This window comes from Cydia fagiglandana, chromosome 5, assembly GCF_963556715.1.
Source record: "Cydia fagiglandana chromosome 5, ilCydFagi1.1, whole genome shotgun sequence".
Taxonomy (NCBI): Eukaryota; Metazoa; Arthropoda; class Insecta; order Lepidoptera; family Tortricidae; genus Cydia; species Cydia fagiglandana.
In genome coordinates, this window is record NC_085936.1 from 14,628,830 (window position 1) to 14,652,554 (window position 23,725).

At 36.0% G+C, this 23,725-nt stretch overlaps 2 protein-coding genes across 2 annotated transcripts; one reads left to right on the forward strand and one right to left on the reverse strand.

The window, feature by feature from the left end:
• The first annotated feature begins 1,866 nt into the window (after window positions 1–1,866).
• On the forward strand, window positions 1,867–13,058 carry LOC134664556 (carbonic anhydrase 1-like). Its single transcript, XM_063521265.1, has 6 exons — window positions 1,867–2,761; window positions 3,348–3,497; window positions 7,365–7,503; window positions 8,410–8,606; window positions 10,124–10,263; window positions 12,914–13,058. Exons 1-6 carry the CDS (start codon window positions 2,704–2,706, stop codon window positions 13,037–13,039), a joined length of 810 nt encoding a protein of 269 aa, XP_063377335.1. The 5' UTR covers window positions 1,867–2,703; the 3' UTR covers window positions 13,040–13,058.
• Window positions 13,059–18,537: 5,479 nt separating this feature from the next.
• On the reverse strand, window positions 18,538–20,786 carry LOC134664528 (MYCBP-associated protein-like). The gene is made up of 2 exons (XM_063521221.1): window positions 20,236–20,786; window positions 18,538–19,871 (listed from the first exon to the last, which is right to left on the reverse strand). Exons 1-2 carry the CDS (start codon window positions 20,733–20,735, stop codon window positions 18,614–18,616), a joined length of 1,758 nt encoding a protein of 585 aa, XP_063377291.1. The 5' UTR covers window positions 20,736–20,786; the 3' UTR covers window positions 18,538–18,613.
• Window positions 20,787–23,725: the final 2,939 nt, after the last annotated feature.

The following is a 23,725-nucleotide window of genomic DNA, read 5'->3' on the forward strand; positions in this document are numbered from 1 at the left end:
ATTTGCGTGCAAAATCTCTAGTGCGAGATTAAAAAGGATAGGATAGGTAAAGGATTAATTAAATCCCTGTGTAGAAATGCGATTTCAGCAGTGAATGCACACCAGTCCTGGCTAATTACACGGAAGTTTGTGTGACTCTGGAAGGCTATTCCAATTGCTTTGTGAACATCCGCCTACAATGTGACGCCAGTACACAAGGCGATCAATCCAAATGGGTCAGTGTGGAGAAGTCAGAAACTATGAGAGATAGCGAAATCTGTTCTTAGGAACCATGGCTTTGATTTTAGATTTAATAATAATGGCATTCATTTTTTTTTTAATCTCATACATAACCGGGAATCGAATCTAGTCGAAGTCTCTGTAAACAATGTTAGATATAAATTCTGCAAGTTTTTTCGTTGTTATTGTTGATGGTGCGAATCATAAACAAGGAACACATTTTTAATATTGATTAAGTAATTGTAAATAAAACCCAATAATAAGATACTTAATTATTTTATTTTAGTAAATATTCAAAATTGTTCCCATTTTCCTGGATGCAAAGATTTATTATTTTGGGTAACGAATGCAATATTGCGTTTCATATTTTTGTGGGGTGCATCGATCTGTGTTAAGATATTTTCTAAGGCTGTTGCTAAATCTTCTACCACTGTCGTAATTTAATTTGTAGTTAATTAATTAATCCTTATACTTCTATCAATAATACAAACAAATACTACACGCGATTACGCAATAAAGAATATTGACCAGGTTCGATTCCCGGTTATGTATGAGAGTTAAAAAAAAGTTTGAACGTCATTATTATTAAATCTAACATCGAAGCAATGGTTCCTAAGAACAGATTTCGCTATCTCTCATACTTTCTGATTTCTCCATAGTGACCCATTTGGATTATCGCCCTATATGATGTGTCAATTCCACAGTCTAGTTATCGGATCTCGTGAATTGAGGCAAACGCGCACTGGAACTCGGTAAGCGACGTAAAGCAGTGGAGTCTTTTTAATTGCGAATGCGGCAAACAATTCTTAATCAACCCCTGGAAAAGGGATTGCGGATTTGCGTGTATTTTGTTTACTTTTAATAAAGCGTTTTACGCCTATACAAGTACGTATGGACTGGAATAAGTTTTGTGATTACTTATTATTGGAAAAATTAAGCAGCTAAAATACAGTTACTTATTGTGTACTTAGTTTAACAATAAATACCAATTTAGTTTAGAGTTCCTTAGCCAAAATGGCAAAAACTAAACCGTCATTGTTTTCGCCACGTTTATCCGTCTGTCCCTCTGTCTGTTAATACCTTTGTCACACCCATTATACTCGAACATTATAACTATTATGTATAAGCTATATTTTAATGAAACTTTGAACATAGGTTTACTTTGTGAGCCGCTACTTACAATTAGTCTAGAGTAATATTTAGAAAACATGCATGTTTTTAGGAGAGGGCACTCCATACATGTAACTAAAAGTTCGATGGCTTTTTCATGTCGTATTAAGGTACGGAACTGTCCATTATGCGCAGCCCAAAACGCACTTGATTAGTTTGATAGATAATCAAGATATGCCTAAATGTTTTATTGATCATGAATTCATGATAAACGATGCGACTCGTTTTTGCGTTTTAACAATAAAACCATGCATTTATCAGTTCGTCGGAATATTTTTACTAAAATATACTGAAACACACCCAACGTGTCAATAGAATAAGGCGCGAAATTCAAATTTTGTACGGAAAGTCATCTTTAAATTACACTTTTTTTTTATTTGCCGCTTTTTTCTATTGACGAGGTCGCTGGGCCAAAATATATGGTTCATGTTTTTTTAAGACAACCGGACTATTTGCTTGAACAAGTTTCTTAATAAAATTTTATCGTACAATCGGAACAATGAGACAACAACCTAACGTACCCATACGATATCTTGTTTTTATTAGAGAAACTAGTATCTTATCAATGGTTCCACGAGCAATCCATCAAGTGAATTCGGTAGTTTAACATATCTAATCTATTTGACGAGCATTATGCTTAGTTCCCGGCTTAATCGTACGAGATAAATAATAAAATATCACTTTATATTCTAGCCAACTAGTTGATTTATATTACCTATGAAAACGTTGTTCTTACATAGAGATTGCTGTTTAACCCTATTTTGCATAGGAAGCGGGTATAAAGGTGCTTATATCGCCTTAATGTCATAATTGTAATTGTTTTGGGTGCGGCGTAGAGATAGAGATGTTAATTTACGTTATTTTGAAACGAACGGTGTGTTCAAACGTGATTCAAAATATTTTTAAATATGCTTGTGCAGTTGTATTTTACAAAAAAATATTCGACTACATATTTATTATGTTTGAGTTTGCCTAAAACTGCTTAAAAGAAATTTTTAAATATGGCGTATGTTCATTAAATGTTTCTTTTCTTATTGAAATATAAAAATGTAACAAAAATAGGCTTGTTTACTAAAATCATAGAACATCGAACAATCGTAGTAAGTACATGAGTACTTAGCTTGTTTCAAATAAATAAGTTGTCAATAATGATCAAAGTCATAAAGCAAGCATTGTTAAAGACCGCAGACACACGAGTTAATCCAACCGCGTCAAAGTTGATAAACTATCGCGAATCTTATCGCCAATTCGATAGCATTGAAAAAGTTCATACACCAACTCTTCCAATGTCGGTCGGGCGACTGAAGACGCAACATGAAACTACTAGACCCGAGATGTGCGGTGGCCCCGATGAAGACAGCGGCGTCTGAAGGTCCTTTACTGATTATTAATAATGCTAGAAGCTTTTAGGTCTAATATGATGTTACCAATTAACCTTTTCAAGAATAACACAGTAGAAATTGGTAGCACGTCATTTTTCATGTGTACGCCAGGAGCCTCAATTAATTTTTAACTGTACATTATTTTGTAATCATTAGCGCTGTTTGTTGATTAACTTAGTTACAGATTACGAATAAAATATTAAATTTGATGCATGTCATTGTGTTTTTAAATTACTGTGGGCACTTGTAATATTATATTGCAGCAAAATATATATTGAAAAATAAAAATATATATTTAAAAATATATTGGTACAAAATATTAGTAAAAATCTATTTTTCATAAATTTTTCAAACTGCTTTTTTATGCCTAAATGAATTTTCGCAAAACACTTCGGCTGTTTATCTGAAAATATGCCTCTAATTACCTCCTCCTTCGCTCGATGAAAAAAATATGAAAAGTCAGTATTAATATCATGATTTCATAAAATGTTGGTATCATACTTATAAATATATTCTAACTTAAACAATTTATTCGCCTTATTATTGTTATTTATTAATATAAAAAGGTCTTTGCAGCTGAACAAATCTCTCGTCTTCGCGCATCGCAATCTCCAATAGCCATCTCCCTTCAAAAATGCCAGACATGGTCTTCACTAGATGGACTCAAATTCACGGGCTACTGGGACAACGAAGGCAGTGGCGTGTTATTAAATACGGGACAAACTGGTGAGTTTTATGGCCAATTAATTAAATTCATAAAGGCACTTTTTCTATACATCACTGGCTCAGTGACCCAAAGAGGATCTTGGCCTCTGACACAAGAGAGCGCCATTCTGCCCTATTCTGCACCACTTCACGCCAGTTGGGTATTCCGAGGGCGGACAGGTCTTTCATCGACTTTCTCTATATTATCTGAAAAAGTATGCTACGGGCTACGATGTAGCAAAGCACGTGTGGCTATAATATTTTTCAAACTCGATGACGCTGACTTCATTTCAATACAGTTTTGCGAGATTTTGCGTTTTTGGGTTATAAATTATATGCAGACATGAAATGGGCATGCACCACGTTTATAACTGGTTTGTGATAATTACGAGTATCATATTATGATGTGCAATAATTCTATTCAATTTGGAACGTTACGTTATAAATGGATAGAAAGTTTTTATCGGTTACAAATAGTTTGAAACTTCTTAGAAAGACGTAATATTAAAAATACAAAAAAGTAACTTCAGCATTTTTGATAATTCATTCCCCAAGATTTTAATAAAAGCGGTTGAAAGTTTGTATCGGGTAGGTACGAATACTTTTTTGGGTGCGTGACTTGACACTTATCAAAAAAATCATAATATTAGAAAATAGGAAATGCGAATTTGGCGATATTGAAAATTCAGGGGTTTTTTTTTCAACTTAAAAATTATTTGTTGATAAACATTGCTAAAATCACGTGTCTCAACCAAAGAAAAAAAAACTCTTATCTAATTCACCTGTACTACTCATTTTTATCACTACATTCTTTTACACATTACATAACATATTTTGAACGAAATCAGCGCGTGGCTTAAAATTATCTATCGATAAAATTCAGGGGTTTTTTTTTCAACTTAAAAATTATTTGTTGATAAACATTGCTAAAATCACGTGTCTCAACCAAAGAAAAAAAAACTCTTATCTAATTCACCTGTACTACTCATTTTTATCACTACATTCTTTTACACATTACATAACATATTTTGAACGAAATCAGCGCGTGGCTTAAAATTATCTATCGATAAAATCGATAATACTTAAATCCACAAATGAAGAATACAAAGCAAGGCTATGAGAATTCAAGTTCACGATCGATTGAATTTAAACACATTTGTAATAAGATTTAAAATCGCTGAAATAATTGAAAAGGCAGCGTCAAATACTTATAATAATTATAATAGCTGCAATAAAGGTCAAATAATTCGTTATCACTCGATCTGCTAAAAGATGTCAAACAATTTTAAACAATTTAACTCTAATATATCAAGTTAGAGTATTAAAACGATCTGTTTACCCTCTTCAAAAATTCATAGCCTTTAGTTTCTAAGCAAACATTTTAAATTCAATTAGGTAGGTAAATTTTATCTTAGGGGAGAGCGGGGTTAAACGTGCCGATTTTCATAAAATATAAATTTGATCTATGAAAACAGTGTGAATAAGGTATGTGGTTTGCGCTATATTAAATAATGATTATTTGCGTTTCTGAGTAGCGATATTATTTTGTGCATCGTTAAACAGTTTTTTTACCAGAATTTTTTTTATGAGATAGGTCGGAACAGAACAACTAACCCCGCTATGGGGCGGGTTGTTCCGTTGCTAAAATTTATAACTTATCCGTCAAATATTTAAATCTTAGTTCACACACGCTAAAAGAGTATTTTGCAGTTCGTCGAAATATATGATAATTTGTTGTGTACTATCAACAGATAGTAAAAAAAATCCAAAGTAAAAATGTGATTATCCGTGGGGTTCGTTGTGCCCTCGTTTTTGATTTATTTTCCATAACTACTATTCTACTACATATAATGGAAGCAACGAAAACGGCTCCTGCAACCGCATAGTGGTCTGACTTTTCGCGACAAACATCATACGAATCGCTCCATGGTTTACTTGCGTTCCTATTCCCATCGGATCAACTTACCTCCGGCACGTTTAACCCCGCTCTCCCCTACCTCAAATTATGAAAGTTTAAAGTTGCACTAGTAACTAAGTCGAATAATCATATTAAGTGCAAAGTAAAGCAACCAATTTAAGTTCGATCTCTCTTCGCATTTATATACCTAGTTAGACGCAGAGGCTATTAGCTAACTAACGCAATAAACCTCATAACTTTGTAACTATACTCAGAATGAATACCACCGAGGCTGGGAAACCTACAGGATTATAGAGCCAGTCGCGAATTTTGATCAAGTTGTTTGGAATTCACCCTGGACACATGGTCCAATTTGAACAATGTTTATAATATCACAGCGATACGCTACCAGTATGTCAGTGTCAAACGTGACATTTTTACAACCAAAAACGTCACTTGACACTGACAGATCGGTATCGTATCGCTGTGAAATCTTATAAGCACTTTTCGAATTGGACTATAAGTCGTATTATATTTAGGTTGGTGGTTGGAGGTATTATAGTTGTATTATATTTAGGTTTTAATTTAAATGGCAGTGTTCCTGAAATAACACGAATCAAAATATGTATTACATTTAGGGATGTACCGACTAGTCGCCGACTAGTCGGGAAAGCCGACTATCCGGCCACATTTGTAGTCGGCGATTAGTCGGCGACTAGTCGGCAAAAATGGCCGATTAGTCGGCACTTTATTAGTGAAATAAAAACAGAAAAAATGAAACCAACAGTCAATATTTAGCATATTATGTCTATTTTACCAAAATACCTATTCAGGGTGTGAAAACTTTTGTTCATATAATTGACCGTTTAATCGTTATCGTATGGTGGTGGTGGCTGGTGTTTTCTTCTACAGGTCGATCTCAACTGATTCTCGTGTAATTTCATGGCCAAGTTCTATACTTAAAGGATTTTATTATAATTCAGTTTTTATTAATGTTATTGCAAATTTTAGAGACTTATAAACAGGGCACGTTGCTCGTAAAAACGCTGACCACAGGGGATAGGTTCTTAACTGGCGACTACGTACGAGAAATAGAGCCTTGGAAATACCTCCTACAAGTTGTACCTACTGACGATCTGCTCAGGATCGCAAAATAAAAGAAAGACAGAAATTTAACGAGGATTCTTGTGATAGGTCTTTGAACCTGTAGAGAACACCTTTTAGCCAAGCTAATATATGAATTGCGCAACCAAAAGAGCAAAACTATTGTTTTTCACCTAAACTTATACGAAACTAATAATCTGGCCGACTAGCCGACTAGTCGGCCGACTAATCGGCCATTCGAGCGCCGATTAGTCGGCTAGTCGGCCAAATCAATAGTCGGTACATCACTAATTACATTACATCTTAGGCGATTGTTGCGTAAACAATAGGAATTAGGGATTGTGGGCCCGATCCGGATTTTGAAATAGACATTAGATATCTTTTAGACATCACCAAGATACGATAACGATATGTTTAAGATCTAACCAGTCAAATTTGACATTTGCATGATTCTGGAGATACTCTAGAACGATTCCCACAGGATATGACTTAGCGATCCAATTCACATCTAATAGATATCTAACGTAAAAGTGACAATGGTTGCCCGAATTGCGCTGCAAATAGAACTAGTTGATATCTAAACTATAACGTATCTAGAATGGATCTAGTACGTGTCGTCTCTTGTGAATATTTTGAAGTTCGAATACGGCAGTCTGTCTTTGTTTTAATACGGGGGATTTGAAGACAAATGGCGTCACGTTTTGTTCGTTACTTACCAGCATTGTAAATGTGGAGGATTTGAGTTTATCTATATAATTTATAGGAACATTTCAATAAACTTCAGTTAATTTAATATAATATGTAAGAACATATTATGTACCTACATTACTTTAGCAAATAAGATGCGAAGATTAAACAATCCTTTTGATGTGTTAATTATTTTTCAGCATATTTTACCCTGGACACAAACTCTCGACCACGACTAAGCGGCGGGCCCCTAATGGGCGAGTACATATTCGAACAAATGCACTTCCACTGGTCTGTTGACGACTTCACCGGCTGCGAACACGTTTTAGATGGTCATGGGTAAGTACGAGTAAAGGGGCCCACTGATTAACAGTCCGCCGGACGGTATAGAAAGGGGTCGAAAAGTGCTTGAGTGGACCACGGACTAGCAAGCGCAGCGTAGGACGTCCACCCACAAGATGGACAGACGACCTTGTTAAGGTCGCCGGAAGACGCTGGATGCGGGTCGCTTCCAACCGGCACGTATGGAGGTCCAAGGGGGAGGCCTATGTTCAGTAGTGGACGTCTTATGGCTGAGATGATGATGGACGGTATCGGCCTGTCAGTTGTTCGGAACTGTCAAAATTTTGTTCTAACTGACAGGCCGATACCGTCCGGCGGACTGTTGATCAGTGGGCCCCTTTCTAATATTGAATAGTCTAATGCTCACTGTTTCTATACTTTCTATTCTAAACGCTTAGATGTTTAATATTCTTTCGTTTTTGTATAACGGCAAACGACTTAAATTGTCCACTGCGTCAGTTGGAAATTTGGTAGTGTTTCATAATGCCCTGTCTCGTTAAAGTCGTCTCCTGAAATTTAATTGTAATTGGCTTTTATTTTTTGCTAACTGCCTTTACACGTCTGCTACGCTGTCATGCAAGATACATTTGAGTCAGAATTAAAGATAAATGTAGGTTTTTGTTTCTAATGGTAACACATTTTTCAACGCCTTTTTGGAGACCTCTTTTTAAGCTTATATGACAATGTAGTTGCTTAAAATGACTAAACTAAATTCGCATCGCAAAAATATATAAAAGGCATTTCTAAGTAATTATTGAAATTAATCTCCTTTCTTAATCATTATGTTATATTTTAAAATTATAACATAATCTAAAATTAGCCCTGTTTGAATCCCCAGGCACATCAAAATCACTCTAAACTAACGCTGTGAAAAGTAATTAAAAATCCTTTTTTAACTTTCAGCTACGCAGCAGAGTGTCATTTTGTCCACTACAACAGTAAATACGAGTCAATGGAAGCGGCGGTAGGCCATGCCGACGGCTTGGCTGTGGTTGGTTTCCTTTTGGAGGTTGTAGACGCCCCTAACCCGAAATTTGATAAGCTTGTCGAGGGTTTGGAGGCGATTCAGAAGCGTGACCAAGCTGTTCGAGTCACTGCAGGTACGTTTTATATCTATTTAAACGTGACAAGAAGCTGAGTGAGCCTTTTAGCACAAATATTTATGTTCTGTTTGTCTAAATGAATTACCATTTTATGTTATTTCTTGTGCTTATAAATATTTCTTATTCTTATAAGACAATTTATTACATACATAAATGGAGAGGTATAAAGTCTCTCAAATGAAAGTTTGACAATCTTGTCGAAGAATTGGAAGCGATGCAAAAGCTAGATCATAGTTTGACGCCCCCGTCCCTAAGTTTGATAAGCCTTTCGGGGATCAAAGATGATTGAAAAGAAAGTTAAAGTTGTCACTGCGAATAAGTTTCATATCTAACGTCTATTTATATTTTTATATTCATTGATCAAAAGAAAATGCTTCAATTGCCTATCACTTAACTATCCAGACGATGACTTGCCAGTCTCACAAGTCGCTCAAAAATGGAAAAGGTCTCGATCAAGTTTTAATTTTTAATTTAATCTACGATATACCTCGTTAAGTTCAGTAACTTAAGTTTCAGTAATCTTTAATGAAGATTTTCAAATGTTAAAGGTAAGCTTTCAGTAACAATTTGGCAAAAGTTTAAAAGAATGTCAGTTAAAGTCCTGATCTGGAGGGCATTCAGATTAAAATAATTGATTGATTTGATATTTTGAACGCATCGATCTCACATTACATCTGGGGGGCTACCGCCAAAGCCGAAATTCGCAAATTGCGGGGATCTTTCTCTTTTACTCCAATGAAGGCGTAATTAGAGTGACAGAGAAAAATGCCCGCAATTTGCGAACTTCGATTTTCGCGGTTATAGCCCAGTACCTCTATGTAATTATACCTATAAGCGCGAGTCGAATGCACTATATATTGGTGCCCTCCACACTGGTGTTGTCCATGAGCCATCTTAAATGTTGCCTTTTGTGGGGGTCATTTTCTGGAGGCAATTTATAGTTTGCCAGAAATTAAATTGCGTACCATTTTATTAGATTGGCGATCGGTTTCATATTCCATAGTCCAGTATTTATATAGTCTATCGCTTTCACTCAATAGCATAATACATTTTAAATTCCATCAACTTATTTCTTACACCCTAATAGCGGGATTTGGGGATGTGCCTCTGCGTAGTTACATGACGGGCAAGGGCAGCATCCGCTCGGTGTAAAGGTATATCGTCGTTTAGTACCCACAATACAAGCCTTACGCTTACTTTGGGGCTAAGTAGATATGTGTAATGGCTCCTCTTCACGTTGGGCCAACGCCAACGCCAACGAGGGGCGCATTTATGCGTTAGAGAGAGCAAGTGATATTGCTATCTCATTCTACCGCATGGCTGCGTCCCTCGTTGGCGTTGGCGTTGGCCCAACGTGAAGAGGAGCCTTACGATGTGATATTAACAATAATTAATTTACGATACAGTGATGAAGCGCCAATAAATTTATATTTATTATTTCATCAAGTATAAAATCTTACTTAAAATTAACTTTTAGTTTAAGCTATCATTAAAATATCTTCTGATTGTTGCAGAGTCACTGTCCTGGATGGAGCGAGACGACCTGCGCGAGGGCAGCTACGTGACCTACAAAGGGTCATTAACCACGCCCCCGTACACCGAGTGTGTCACATGGATCATTTACCAGAAACCTGTACAAATTGGCACAGAACAGGTATGACCGCACATTAACGCATAGACTAGGAATCCTCTAGACCGAGTTTAGAACAATTATTTCATGAAACCGATGATGCCAAAAATGCGGGGGTGCGCGGGACGAGGTGAGCGAAGTCCCGTGCCGTGATTGGTCCGTTCAGAGACACGGACATCACACAAAGACACTTTCGACTAGTACATGGAGTAAAATTACCGTTTGCGTGGCAGAGGGGGTAGCTCGACTATGCTCAGTTTGGAGGATGTATTGTCTGTGCATTAACGTTAGGGATTTACTGAAACGGCGACTACTTACTTCATTCCGATATCATAATGATATCGTTTTTTTTTTCATTCCTCCGCGCGTCCCACTCCCGCACATGTACTTACATAACAGTCGACGCCAACAGATAAATATGTTTATTGTTTACATTTTTCGCCTTATTACAAAGGAGTAATGTGCAAAAGTGTAAACGAGCATTTCTCAAAAAGTTTGTACATTTCGATGACATCTTAGATTTCTATAAAAATTGGTATGCTGGTAGAGTATACGAAGCTGAACAACTTCCACCACATTTCCCAAAATGTCATGGGAAATGTGGTGGAAGTTGTTCAACTTTTTGAGAAATGCTCAACTATATCTTTGACGTCGGCTAAAAACATAAATGAAAAAATATATAGAGAATGCTGACGATTTTGAGTAGAAATGAGCCAAACAAATTCCAGTTTTGTAAAAGTCACGGGCCTGTTTCTCAAAAGCTTGTAACTTGTAATACAAGCGGTTGTCACTTTTTGACAGCTTTTGTTAGAAAGGGATCACCACTTGTACTACAAGTTAAAGCCCGTTTCTTAAAAGCTTATAACTTATAAGCTTTTAAGAAACGGGCCCCTAGTATTCAGTATTTTCTTAAACAATCTACTTTGAATTAGATTTAAGGCCAGGCTGGCCTGAGTGGCCTGGATATCACTATAAAATTGAAATATTGGTTCGCCTGGCGATAATCGAGTATTAAAAATGGGGGCACTCGTGATGGAAATACGATCTAGCTATCGGCTCTGAAAGGTCAGGTCATCCATGCTCGGTTCTTTAATAATTAATGTGGCATGCATTTTGACTTTGGCAAAAACTTGTGATGAAAATATTATATCTTATGCATAATAATTTTAAATTCCATTTAATTAAACGTAGACTCTACAATATACCATCATTTTATGTAATACAGGCTTAATCACGTCCATTCTAGCCTTTCATCCTTAGTAAACATCTCTGAACTTGCCTAACAAGGTCTGGAATATCTTATATCAATAACTGCGTATTTGCAAACGATTGATTTGTTTGTGTAAGACAAAATAGGAATATTTTGCAATTATGCTGTTAACATATTTTAATAGTATGTATGTATGTAAACACTTTATTGTACATAAGACAGGTTAAATTACAATGGAACAAAAAATATATATATAATGTACAAAGGCGAACTTATCACTATAAGGGATCTCTTCCAGTCAACCTTATAGTATACACCACATAAAATAAATGGAGACAGTTTCTAAAGAAGTGCTTTGATCTCACTTTCTCCATTTTCCGTCCAATGAGCTTTTCTAGGAAACTTTTCAATCACACTTTTATCGCTTCACCTATACAAAAAAAATGCAAAGTAGGACACTCAAATAGGCTAGGAAAAAAATTAACTAAGTAATTGAACAGAACGAACGGTTGTTTCGTGATGATAATTTATTTTTACCACGAAGTGATAAAATTCCGATTTCGCGTATACCACTCTGTCAAAATCATTTACCAGGTTTCTATATGAAGCACGGCTCCATTCTTTAACGAAAAATTTAACATGATTTTTTTATACAAAAACTGTAAATAAATTGTACTTATAACCAGTGGCGTAGCTAGCATGGGTGGCACCCGGTGCGGAAATTGTGGGTGTCACCACTGTCACCCCAAAATTCAATCAAAATTGTAAAATATATTTAAAAAGAGTAATTGTAATTTTTGTTAAATAGCTCAGGATTTACTCCATCGCTTTCTTTTTACGAATTTTTATAGGTAGCACTACTGATGTTCACGGTCGGGTGTCACCCCTAAATGGGTGACACCCGGGGCGGACCGCCCCCGCCGCCTCCCCCTAGCTACGCCACTGCTTATAACCATCCGACACTCAGTGCTACGCTGCGTAGCACGCCGTAGCCTTTTCTGCAATGTCATACATGCCAATTCGAACGTACAGTGATAATATCAGAATGGCATCTAACTAATGTCATTCAGTTACCGTGCATTTCGGTCGTACTTGTTCGTACATGCATTGGCCCTGGCGACACGCACGATGTCAGTATACGTTCAAATTGGCCTGATATACCTAGTTCGTTTTGTTTTAGTATTAGAAAGAACACGAAAGAAGGTAAGTGATCTTGACATGTCTTTTAATTGAAAAACGCTTTTCAAAAATCAATAACTATTACTTATGAAAGCAGAGGAATGTAAATGATCATATTAGATTCATAATTGTTACATATTTGCCATAACTTATTTTTAAAATGTTTTTTCAATTAATAGTCACATCAAGATTGCTTACCTTATTTCTAATGCTAAAAAAACGAACTATAGTGTTAAATGTTTGTAGACATGAAAATAAAACTAAAAGGTAACTATTGTCCTGCAGGTGGGCCTTCTACGACAGTTGGAAGGGCTAGACAGCAAGCCCATCGAGAGAAACGTGCGGCCGACGCAACGCCACCCTCCTGGTCACTCCGTCATATACGTGAAGCAATTCAAGGCGAAACTTTAAATTAAGATTGATATTTACTGACGGGCCCATTCGAACTTTAAGAAACGTCAGTTAATAGATCTAGAAACTTTATGGATTAAGGGTCGGTTGCACCAAACTGTTACGAACGTTAAAGAGTTCGCTAAATTTTTATGTATGGAAAGTTTCATAGTAAAGGCGCGGGGCGCGCCGGCTGACGATGATCAATCTGTCAAAGGTGGTTGGTGCAACTGGCACTAAGTAGATAAGTCTGTGTCAAATGTGACGTTTCTTCAAAAAAAACGTCACTTTTGACACTGACATATATCTAATCCATGTCGTTTCTTGATTTATTAACTGACGTGTCTTATAGCTCGAATCGAACAGTGAGACAACAACGACAAAATGTGGCTATTGTTCCCGAAAATTACGGAATCTGAAGTTTTTCTAGTTATATACCCACTTGCGATCATACAACTGGTATACCGTCGGGTGACAAGCAAAAGTCAGTAAGTACTATCAAAAAATTAAAGTAACAATGCACTTTATTACACTTGTAACACGGTTTATTGTCCAATAATTTCAATGGTGTTAGTTAGTGACTTTTGCTTGTCACCCGACGATATATTAGGAGGTAAATTCGTGTTAAATGTACTAATGTTACTACCGTAACATTAAATAATATGCAGTCGTTTGCATGTTACCGTTTGTCATCACAATTCTCGTATTAAAATATTTATTACAGAACCTGTTGCGTTTTTAACAATTATTCAATTTTATGGAGGCTACATAGTTTTTTACTAAATAATATAAGTATCAGACCACACAAGAAAGGACTTAATGACACGCGTATACTCGTGGTTTCCAGTGACTTCTTTTGTTCAGATTAATAAGCGGGGTCAGCGCTATGAAACAAAAGCCTACATTTGTAATGTAACGACCCGTCCCCTTTTGCACCTAAACCTTACTCAAGTATTGCTCTATCCACCGCACAAAAATCCGTTCACTAGTTTTTGAGTTTATCGCGAACATACATACAGATACACACAGACAGACGCGGCGGTGACTTAAAGAATGTAGTGATACTAGTGATAAATTCAGACCATTACCTCAGGAACATACTGACCGTTCTCTTCAGTAACGCCATGTAACCAGGATTATAATACATATTACTTTGCAACTTATTTCTGCGGCAAAATACGTAAACTAGAATAATTCATAGTGTCAATATTTTCACTGGAATATTAGGGTTGGGCCAAGAAAGGTCTGCACTAATTCTAACAGCCCACGCAGTGCAAGTGTTATTTGCCTATACGTCAACATTTCATAGAAGTTTGAAGTTTAAAATAACACTCGCACTGCGTGGGCTATCAAAATCACTGCAGACTTTTCTTGGTTATTCTACAACTGTAAAGTAAGTAACAGTATGAAACTTAAAGAATATACATAGCCGAAGTTTCATCAGAATTTTCGCGTTATTAGTGTTATTACAGATTTTGGCAATTAATGTTTGAGTCATGATGGGTTTCACTATTGTCAAATTTCTATATAATAGGTACCTCCCTACAGCTTCAATTGATAGAAAATGATAATTCGAAATCAAGTTTTCAAGTGATCAAAACTGAAACAATACTTACTCATAGACTTTCATAGACAATCGAACTTTAACAATAGATAATGAAACAAAGAAGATCCTTATTGTAATACATTTTCCAGTAAAAGAGACGTTTCCAAAAACAATAAGGGTTACATAAATTAATAACAAAAAATAGGACTTTACAAAATTTGAAATTCGAGCGATAAAGAGGCAGATAGCAGAGTTTCGGTTTTCACGTTTCCCGGTAGGTATTAGGCCCTTTGTTAACAAACCGCCGTGTAGGTATTATATATTATTATGTATGAAAATCAAGAAATAGTTTAAGGCACAGTATGTATTAAGTTACTCTATAGTTTACGATGGATGCCAGTGCTGCACTCTGGCGGCAGAACATTGCAGTAATACCCCTTATTAGAAGTATACTTGTAAACTTTAATTTGGGTGTGACGACCGGTCGGTCTAGCCTAGTGGGTAGTGACTTGCCTGTGAAGCCGATGGTCCGGGGTTCAAATCCCGGTAAGGAAATTTATCTGTGTGATGAGCACAGATATTTGTTCCTGAGTCATGGGTGTTTTCTATGTATATAAGTATGTATGTCCCCTCGTGTTTATTTATTTATTCCCGTTTATCGACGCCCCACGTGACCGCCGCCAAACTGGGGAATAATTTCCCCTTATACTGGCATCCGTCGTCGTCGTCGTCGTCCATCGTCCACCTTGACTCCTATTAGTATGCTTTTAAAGTCTAATTTCGTTAATATCACTTGCGTTCGTTATAATTATGTCGGAAATATCCCTGTGCAAAACAACCCAACATGACAGATGCCGTAGTTCAATGATTCCACGCGGATGATGAATATTGTGGTAAACTATTTATCATAAGTGTCAGTTCCCTTCGCGCATCCCATAAATTTGGACACATATGCTAATATGTATTATTATACGTATAAAGTTTCATTAATGTTGTGAAGAAATCAGAACGTCACATCTGTTCATACTGTGTATGATGTCTTTAAACTAATTGTACTTGCCTAGTTTAATATGATACAATATATTTTGATGATATGGATGATGAATATTGTGGTAAACTATTTATCATAAGTGTCAGTTCCCTTCGCGCATCCCATAAATTTGGACACATATGCTAATATGTATTATTATACGTATAAAGTTTCATTAATGTTGTGAAGAAATCAGAACGTCACATCTGTTCATACTGTGTATGATGTCTTTAAACTAATTGTACTTGCCTAGTTTAATATGATACAATATATTTTGTTGACTATAAAACATTGTTTTACTTGAGAGTTACATTTACATGACAACTAACCGGAGGCCATTCCCCTAGGGACCCTAGGGTAGGTCGATAAGTGTATTAAGTAAAGTAGTTTACTTTTTAAATTCATTCAATTTATTAGTCTCTGTCTGCACCAATTGTATGTACCTATCTTTGTTTGACGCTATGGTTGACTGGTACAGAATGTCATTTGGTATTAAGCCCGCTATTTGTACCTGCTGCTAGTTGTACATTGTTCTACATAATATTCTATTCAATAAAGGTTAAATACATAATTAAACCGCATTGGGCTAGCGTGGGGACTATAGCCCAAGCCCTCTCGCGCATGAGAGGCCTGTGCTCAGCAGTGGGACGTATAATACGTATATAGGCTGAAATGGTGATGATGATGATGATGAAATAATTAAATATATTTTCTCAAAAATGGACGGCAAAGTCGAGTTTGCCGTCTAAAAAATAGGTCGCGAAGCGCGGAGTTTATGGTCAGTCAAAAATTAAAAAGTTAAAAACATTGCAGTCTCGATTTTAGGACTGCAATGTTGCATACAAATTCCATTATTTGTCGAGTTCCAATCTTTTTAAAAGTTGAAATGGCCATATCAAATGAAGGCACAGGCCCATTAAACAGCCAAACAGATGATTAGTACCGCGACTATTTAGCTGTCTCAAATAGGTTGGCGTATTTTCGGCAGAAAAATACACTTCTATTTTTTTTATTAAAAAAAATAAAAGGCGGCAAGGGCTTTGTTCTGTGAAAATATATACGTAAGAATGTTGCTTTTGTAAAATATTTCTATGATATTTATATTTCGTGCACCATTTTTGAGAAAAGCACTATATATGACTCGGCTGGAAGGCTACTTGCTGGCTTCGGATTCAATTAAACGGACTCCCAAGGTCGTCCGTTTAAAACGAATCCTCAGCCTGCAAGTAGCTACTTCCGAGCCTCGACAATAATGTACTATTACTAAGCTGTGTCCATAAAACTCTAGAAGCCCACGTCCCTGATTTCATAGCCAGGAGTTTAGTTTGAGTCTGATAAAGTACTTAAATCGTTCCGGCTAAGCTTTGCCACTAAGCCCCCAAATATAAAGGACTACCTACCTACTACAACAGGGGTCAGTATACAGATAACTCATGAATGTTTAGCCTACGTAGAAACTTGTGATGTTAAACTTTTATAAATTCTATTGTCAAAACAGTAAAGGGCTCAAAGTTTTTGCAGAATATATTTCAACGGAGGTAGATAAACCCTCGACTTGTCTTGCTTTGCATATTTCTGGAGTTAACAGCTGCTTTTGAATTGGAAAATGCAAAGTTGACAAACTTGTTAGGTAGGTATCTACGTTCTTGGCCTTTTAAACCTTGTAAGCGTTAGGAGGGATCAAGCAAAGATAATTTAGTATAGAGGTGTATTGTCAAAGTAAATTTTGAAGTGACCTTTAATTTACTGTCATCTACACAGGATTAAAACTTTTAGAACGCCATTTGACTTGTTCTTTCACTGGTAATCGTGACGGTATGGTACATAAGTATATCATTTCCTATTCGTAGTTAACTAGTTTTAAATTCCTGCTATATTATGCTAACTCAACACATTTTTGGCAAATTTCTAAAAATGTTCATATTTTTAGGGTTCCGTACCCAAAGGGTAAAACGGGACCCTATTACTAAGACTTCGCTGTCCGTCCGTCCGTCCGTCTGTCACCAGGCTGTATCTCACGAACCGTGATAGCTAGACAGTTGAAATTTTCACAGATGATGTATTTCTGTTGCCGCTACAACAACAAATACTAAAAACAGAATAAAATAAAGATTTAAATGGGGCTCCCATACAACAAACGTGATTTTTGACCAAAGTTAAGCAACGTCGGGAGTGGTCAGTACTTGGATAGGTGACCGTTTTCTTTTTGCTTTTTTTTTGTTTTTTTTTTTTTTGCATTATGGTACGGAACCCTTCGTGCGCGAGTCCGACTCGCACTTGCCCGGTTTTTTATAACTTGGAAGTCATTTTCGTATCGTATATCTTTAGTAAAATAACTATTCTCTAACGTACCCCGTATAAAACGGATGTAAATATAAATAACTGCGAGAGTAAGGGATGGTTCTCAAGTTAATTCCACACTAATCAAATTTGAACGTCAGCAGTTGTAGGCAAACATTGAAGAAGTAAATACAACCTTTTCAATAATTGAATGAGTACATACCCCTCGTACTTCACTCGCCCAAGTGTCTAGTGAATTGTCCACTCACCAAATGAATTTAGCTTGCATTTATTTTATCTATCAGGAACAACTCCAAGGAAAAAACATTTTTTCGTATGAAATAAAACAGGAACTAAACCAAACATAAGGAAGGAATTAAATAATAAAATCCACATATCTTTCATTAGCATATTTACGAGCACAAAACAATATGCTTCGGGCTTATCCTAAGTTTAAGTTAGTTCAAAAAACTCGTAGTATTTTTGGGTAGAACATATTTTATTTTAAAACGTCTTAAACTTCACGCGTGCTAAAGTTAAATTATACGGTACACCTCGATCATTAAAAACTGTTCAGTAGTATCATGATTCATGGATTAGATCAAATGGAACAAATGTATATAATAAATCTGTAAAAATCGATAGCCCTACATGTAGGTATATATCATTGCGCAAAACAAGCCCCGATTCGTAAAACGATCTCCATTCTTTAAAAATCATCTACATTTTTTACAATATGTTATGTACGACAAAAATCGAATTCAATCCACCTGTCTAAATCTAAACTACTAAGAATACCGGCGCAGGCCTTGAGAGTGTCGCCTATATGTTCGAACATTTTGATGTAGTATACATTGCGGGTCATAATATCAATGTTTGGTTCATCTGCGTGGAGTGATTCTCTGCTTGGGATACTCTTATATACATCTTTTGACTGCGCTTCTCTGCTGCTGGGTTCTGCTGGGTTATAAATGCGATCGTGCTCCAAATCAAATTGATCAGCTAACTGATCCAATAACAGCCGAACTGCACGATATTTGCATACTAAAAGATCGTCACCTTCATACCATGGTTTTAATAAATCACTATGCGATTTCCGTAGTAATTCATAATACTTCATTCTTTCATCGAATTCCTTTGTTAACATCTGCTCTCTCCAACTTCGTATGGATAGATCCCATTCTTCATTTCCTTTCATTTCCGCATAATAATCTTTCATTTTTGCTACCTCAGTTTGGTGATAGAAACAAACCGGATTCTTCATGAGACATATTTCAGCTTCTAGAAAATAATTCTTGTATGGATATATTTCGGGCTGAATAGCAACTGCTTTCGATATAGCCTCATTTATTAATTGTGCTGCATCAAATTCGATTGACTTAATGTCGATTTCCGATTTGACTCGTGCAATTGCCGTCGTTATTGTTATATAATCTTCTTTGGAATCTGCTAGTAAATTAATTACAAGTTTATCCGTAATAGTATCAAAAAAACAAATGTTACACAAGCTTAATTCCCAATATTCTTTGTAAATACCAGGTCTTTCAGATACAAACGTGAAAAACACATATTTCTCTTGTCCAGGTGTCAGTACATCTTCATTTTTATTGAAAAAGAACATTTGCACTTCGTCTTCAGGTATAAAGGGAATAGGTTTTTTAAGTTTTTTCCAGCAGTATCTAATTGTGACAGTGCCGAGATTTTGTAGATATAATTTACCCCTGCCAGCCCTGGTTACTGGGGTATTATAGTAATATGTCCAGGAAGTACAATATTCATGCCATGGCTCCTTTTGTTTTTGCTTTAAATAAGTCAAGTTCTGCTCGGGCGCATCTTTAAGAAAAATTGTATTGTTAACTCTTAACGCGTAAACAGCATGGAGATTATCACATGCAGGACTGTTGTCAAGAGATTCCGTTACATCGGGTAATATTGGTTTCTTTTTTGGAGGTGGCGGTGGGTTGATACCTTTAACGAATAAAGTACCCATTTCAGGTCTGAAACACAATTATATTGTACTTATAAATCTTATAATATATAACTTTGTTAATACGTAACATTTAATATGTTTAATAAAGCGATAACTCATGCCACGCAGACCTTTCCAGGAAGATAGTGGCAAGGTACAGTCACCTGCAATAACAATAATAGAAGACAACGAAGGCCGCAAAAAAATCTGACACGATCTTATTTGTAGAGACTATATAGGTACGACATATTTTTGCGGCCTTCGAAGTGTAACATATTATTTCAGGTGACTGTACATAATTACATATTAGGCCAAAATAGGCATGGTAGGTACGTACGAGTATATCTTATCGTACCGTACATTAGAAAAGTGTAAAATACGTGTGAAGTTACCTGAATGGGTCTATTTTCAAAATTCCTTCCTGCAATTCTTTTTCTCGCCGCTCTCTATACTGATGATATTCCCTATCTAAATGTTCGCATTGTACTCGATGATGTACACCGGCGTATCCCAGTTCGGTAGCTTTAATGTGGGCAGGAACGTCAATATGCTCAACTATTCGAGGACGACCCATTTCAGCTTGTGTTCTATGAACTTCATAAACTTGCTCGCAGTAACATCTTTGGTTCAGTCTTTGTGGTTGCTCCCACAAAGTGTCTCTCACCCCAACTTTTTGTTCTATTTTAGCTTCTTCGAGAGCCGTTTTTCTTTCTTTATCCGGCCGGACGTTTTCGTATAAGTTCATTACTAAATCGTCAGGCGGCCGTCGGGTTTGTTTGGCCAATTTGGTTGTTTCTTCCTTTCTTATTGTTATCCATTTTTCCCATAGCAGTAATTCATTGTCGGGGTCAATCGGATATATTTTTGGGTGTTTCTTTTGATTGGGCATCATAATAATAGGTTTTTGACGGATTTATAGATTAAACTTTAATTTGTTCTACACCACAACTTGACCACAACGTCCACAACGGCTTATATTGACATTGTTGATATAATTTTGACAATTTGAATATCAAAATCATTGAACATTTTTATGCATTTATAACAAATTATAAACTCTCTTACTATGTAGGTTTTACTACGGCAAATTATTTCGCTTGTATATATGTGATAGATATTGAACGCTGCTTATACATTCTACGGCGTGTAAAAAATAGTAAAACGAAACAAGTGTAAGTATCAAAGTAAGAAGAGTCTTGGTAGAGTCTGTGCGGAAAGAGAAAAGGCCCCCAAGGATATATGTGATAGATATTGAACGCTGCTTATACATTCTACGGCGTGTAAAAAATAGTAAAACGAAACAAGTGTAAGTATCAAAGTAAGTAGAGTCTTGGTAGAGTATGTGCGGAAAGAGAAAAGGCCCCCAAATAGTATAATTAAATAATACATTCCACGACTCTTTTCTTTTACTGGAGTCAGTTACGGATCGCTGCCATATATGACCCAAAAATTTTTTATTAAGCTATGAGCTTCATCACATATGATCTCTGAGTAATTCTAAGCATTTCTAGCCTCGGAGGCGATAAGAAGCGTGCGTCTAGTCGAGGAGGGCGGAGTACAAAGATGGCCGCCACCCGTCATCATTCAAAAAAATATGTTCTGGTCTTGGTGGCTACTAGGGCAAGTTTGGTATCATTTTCGTATAAACCGAAGACGTGGAATTCATTGCTGATATTTGTTTTTTTCAGTTTCATAGTAATTTTACAAGAAAAACGTAAAAAGATAAAAATTTGGGATGGAGGTTTTTGCTTTGAGAGCTAATAACTTTTGTATAGTGGCCAAAAGTATCATACAAAAATTACTATAATAAAGCGCAATTCATGCAGCTTCTAAACATATACATGTTTAGTAATATCCTACTGCAAAAAGATGGTGAAAAAATTATTAAATGACCGCAGCGCGGGTAGTTGGACTCTCGCTAGGCGGCGTTTATCTTACAAAATGGTCGAGTACGAGTATCTACGTAGTTAACTATGCTTACTTTGCTAGATTTTATGATGACGAATAAAATGCTTTCTGTATATTTAATGTCCGCAGTTTCCAGTACACAGACATAATTCTGGTATAGGTTAAAAAAATACACACAGGTATCCCCATGTCTAAAGAGGAGGGCGGCTCGCTTAACAAATAAGATCATGTACAACCGCAATTTCAGGTTGGGTTAGGTTAGGTTCGTTAGTTACCTTTTATCCCTCAGAGCAGAAAATAGAAGCCCCGCGAGGCGGGGCTTCGTTGGTTTGTCACCAAGTCATACTTGCATAACCTATATTAGTATGACAAATATACATAGCTGTTATGATTTCTAAATGTAAGCTCTCAGCATAATAGTTATTTGTTTTACAAGGGGGCAAAGTTGTTGTTTAACCGCTCGTGCTAATATTGATACCCGATCAAGCGAAAGATTTCAAAATTGAACCACGAGCGTAGTGAGTGGTTCGAAAAAATGGAATCTTGAGCGTTGTAAGGGTTTCAAAGAACGAAGGTTAAACAAAATTTGCCGCCGAATGAAACACAGAATTTTTCACCACACCAACCTGAAGCAAATATTATATGTAAAATATCAAACAAAATGAAACCAAATCAAATCCAAATGAATGTTATGTGCAGGTTGGTCAGTTATAGCATGAAAATTATCGTGAAAATAAATATTTTGCCTCTTCCTAAGTAGTACAATTTCTCTCATAAATAGTGTTTTAATATTATCAGCAAAAATAAGAGCGCTATTTTATTAGAATAATTTCATTTATAATAGTTATTTCTCGGACCCAATTTTGGACCCGGGTATATCCTTAAACTACGTTCAAAAGAGAGGTATGGGCACTGTGAATGTCATCTCGCTTTGTGTGGTAGGGCACAGCACAGCGGATGTCATTCCAGATCTATCCGAGCAGAGCCCAACTGGGGAAGTACGTACTTACCTCCACCTTACAGAAAACATCGGTCAAATAACACTAGGCCCCACTCAAATCGTTGCAAGTGCATTTTATTTAGTATTTTTATTTTTTAGTATTTATTCATAAACAATACAGGATTGTGTTTGAAAATACATTTTACACATACACTTAAAACTAAACAAAAACAAGTAAATCAACACTTGAGACTAAACAATATCGAACACTTCATCTACAGTAATTACAGATTACAGATTAATAGAATGTCAGAAGAGAATGTCAAAGAGTACAGTAATATGTCAGAGTCAGAATTACACGTAAGTACAGTATCGATGTCAACTAAGTATTCTTATTACAAATCATACATTTTAATCTAAAGCATTTGCAAAATATTCTTTAATAGAATAATAAGGTTTATTTATAAAGTAGTCTTTTAATTTAATTTCAAATGTCCTTTGATCCTTACATGATTTTATATTAATGTCCAATTTATTGAATACTTTAATTGCGGTGTTGTGTAAACTTTTATCAAAATGTTGAAAATTACTTTTAGTGGTCAAAAATTCATTCTTAGTTCTCAAGTTACTAGAGGTATTTTGTCTACTTAGTTGGAATCGGTCTTTGTTTTTGAAAACGTATATACAAATACAGTAAAGATAAAGAGATATCACAGTTAATATTTTGTGCTCTATAAACAAATCTCTATGAGTAGCAGGCACACGTTTACACCCTGCAAGATATCGCAGGGTTTTTTTCTGTTTAAGGAGCACTGCATTTGTATTTACACTATTTCCCCAGACTTCAATACAATACTTCATCACACTCTCAAAATAAGCAAAGTATACTGTTCTTAGTGTCTCCTTGTCTGCTGTACTAGAAAGGGTTTTTAACGCATAGCAGGCACTACTAAGCTTGTTTGTGACTTGTTCTACTTGCTTGTGCCATCTTAAAAATGAATCCAGCTCTACGCCTAAGAATTTTATACAATCGG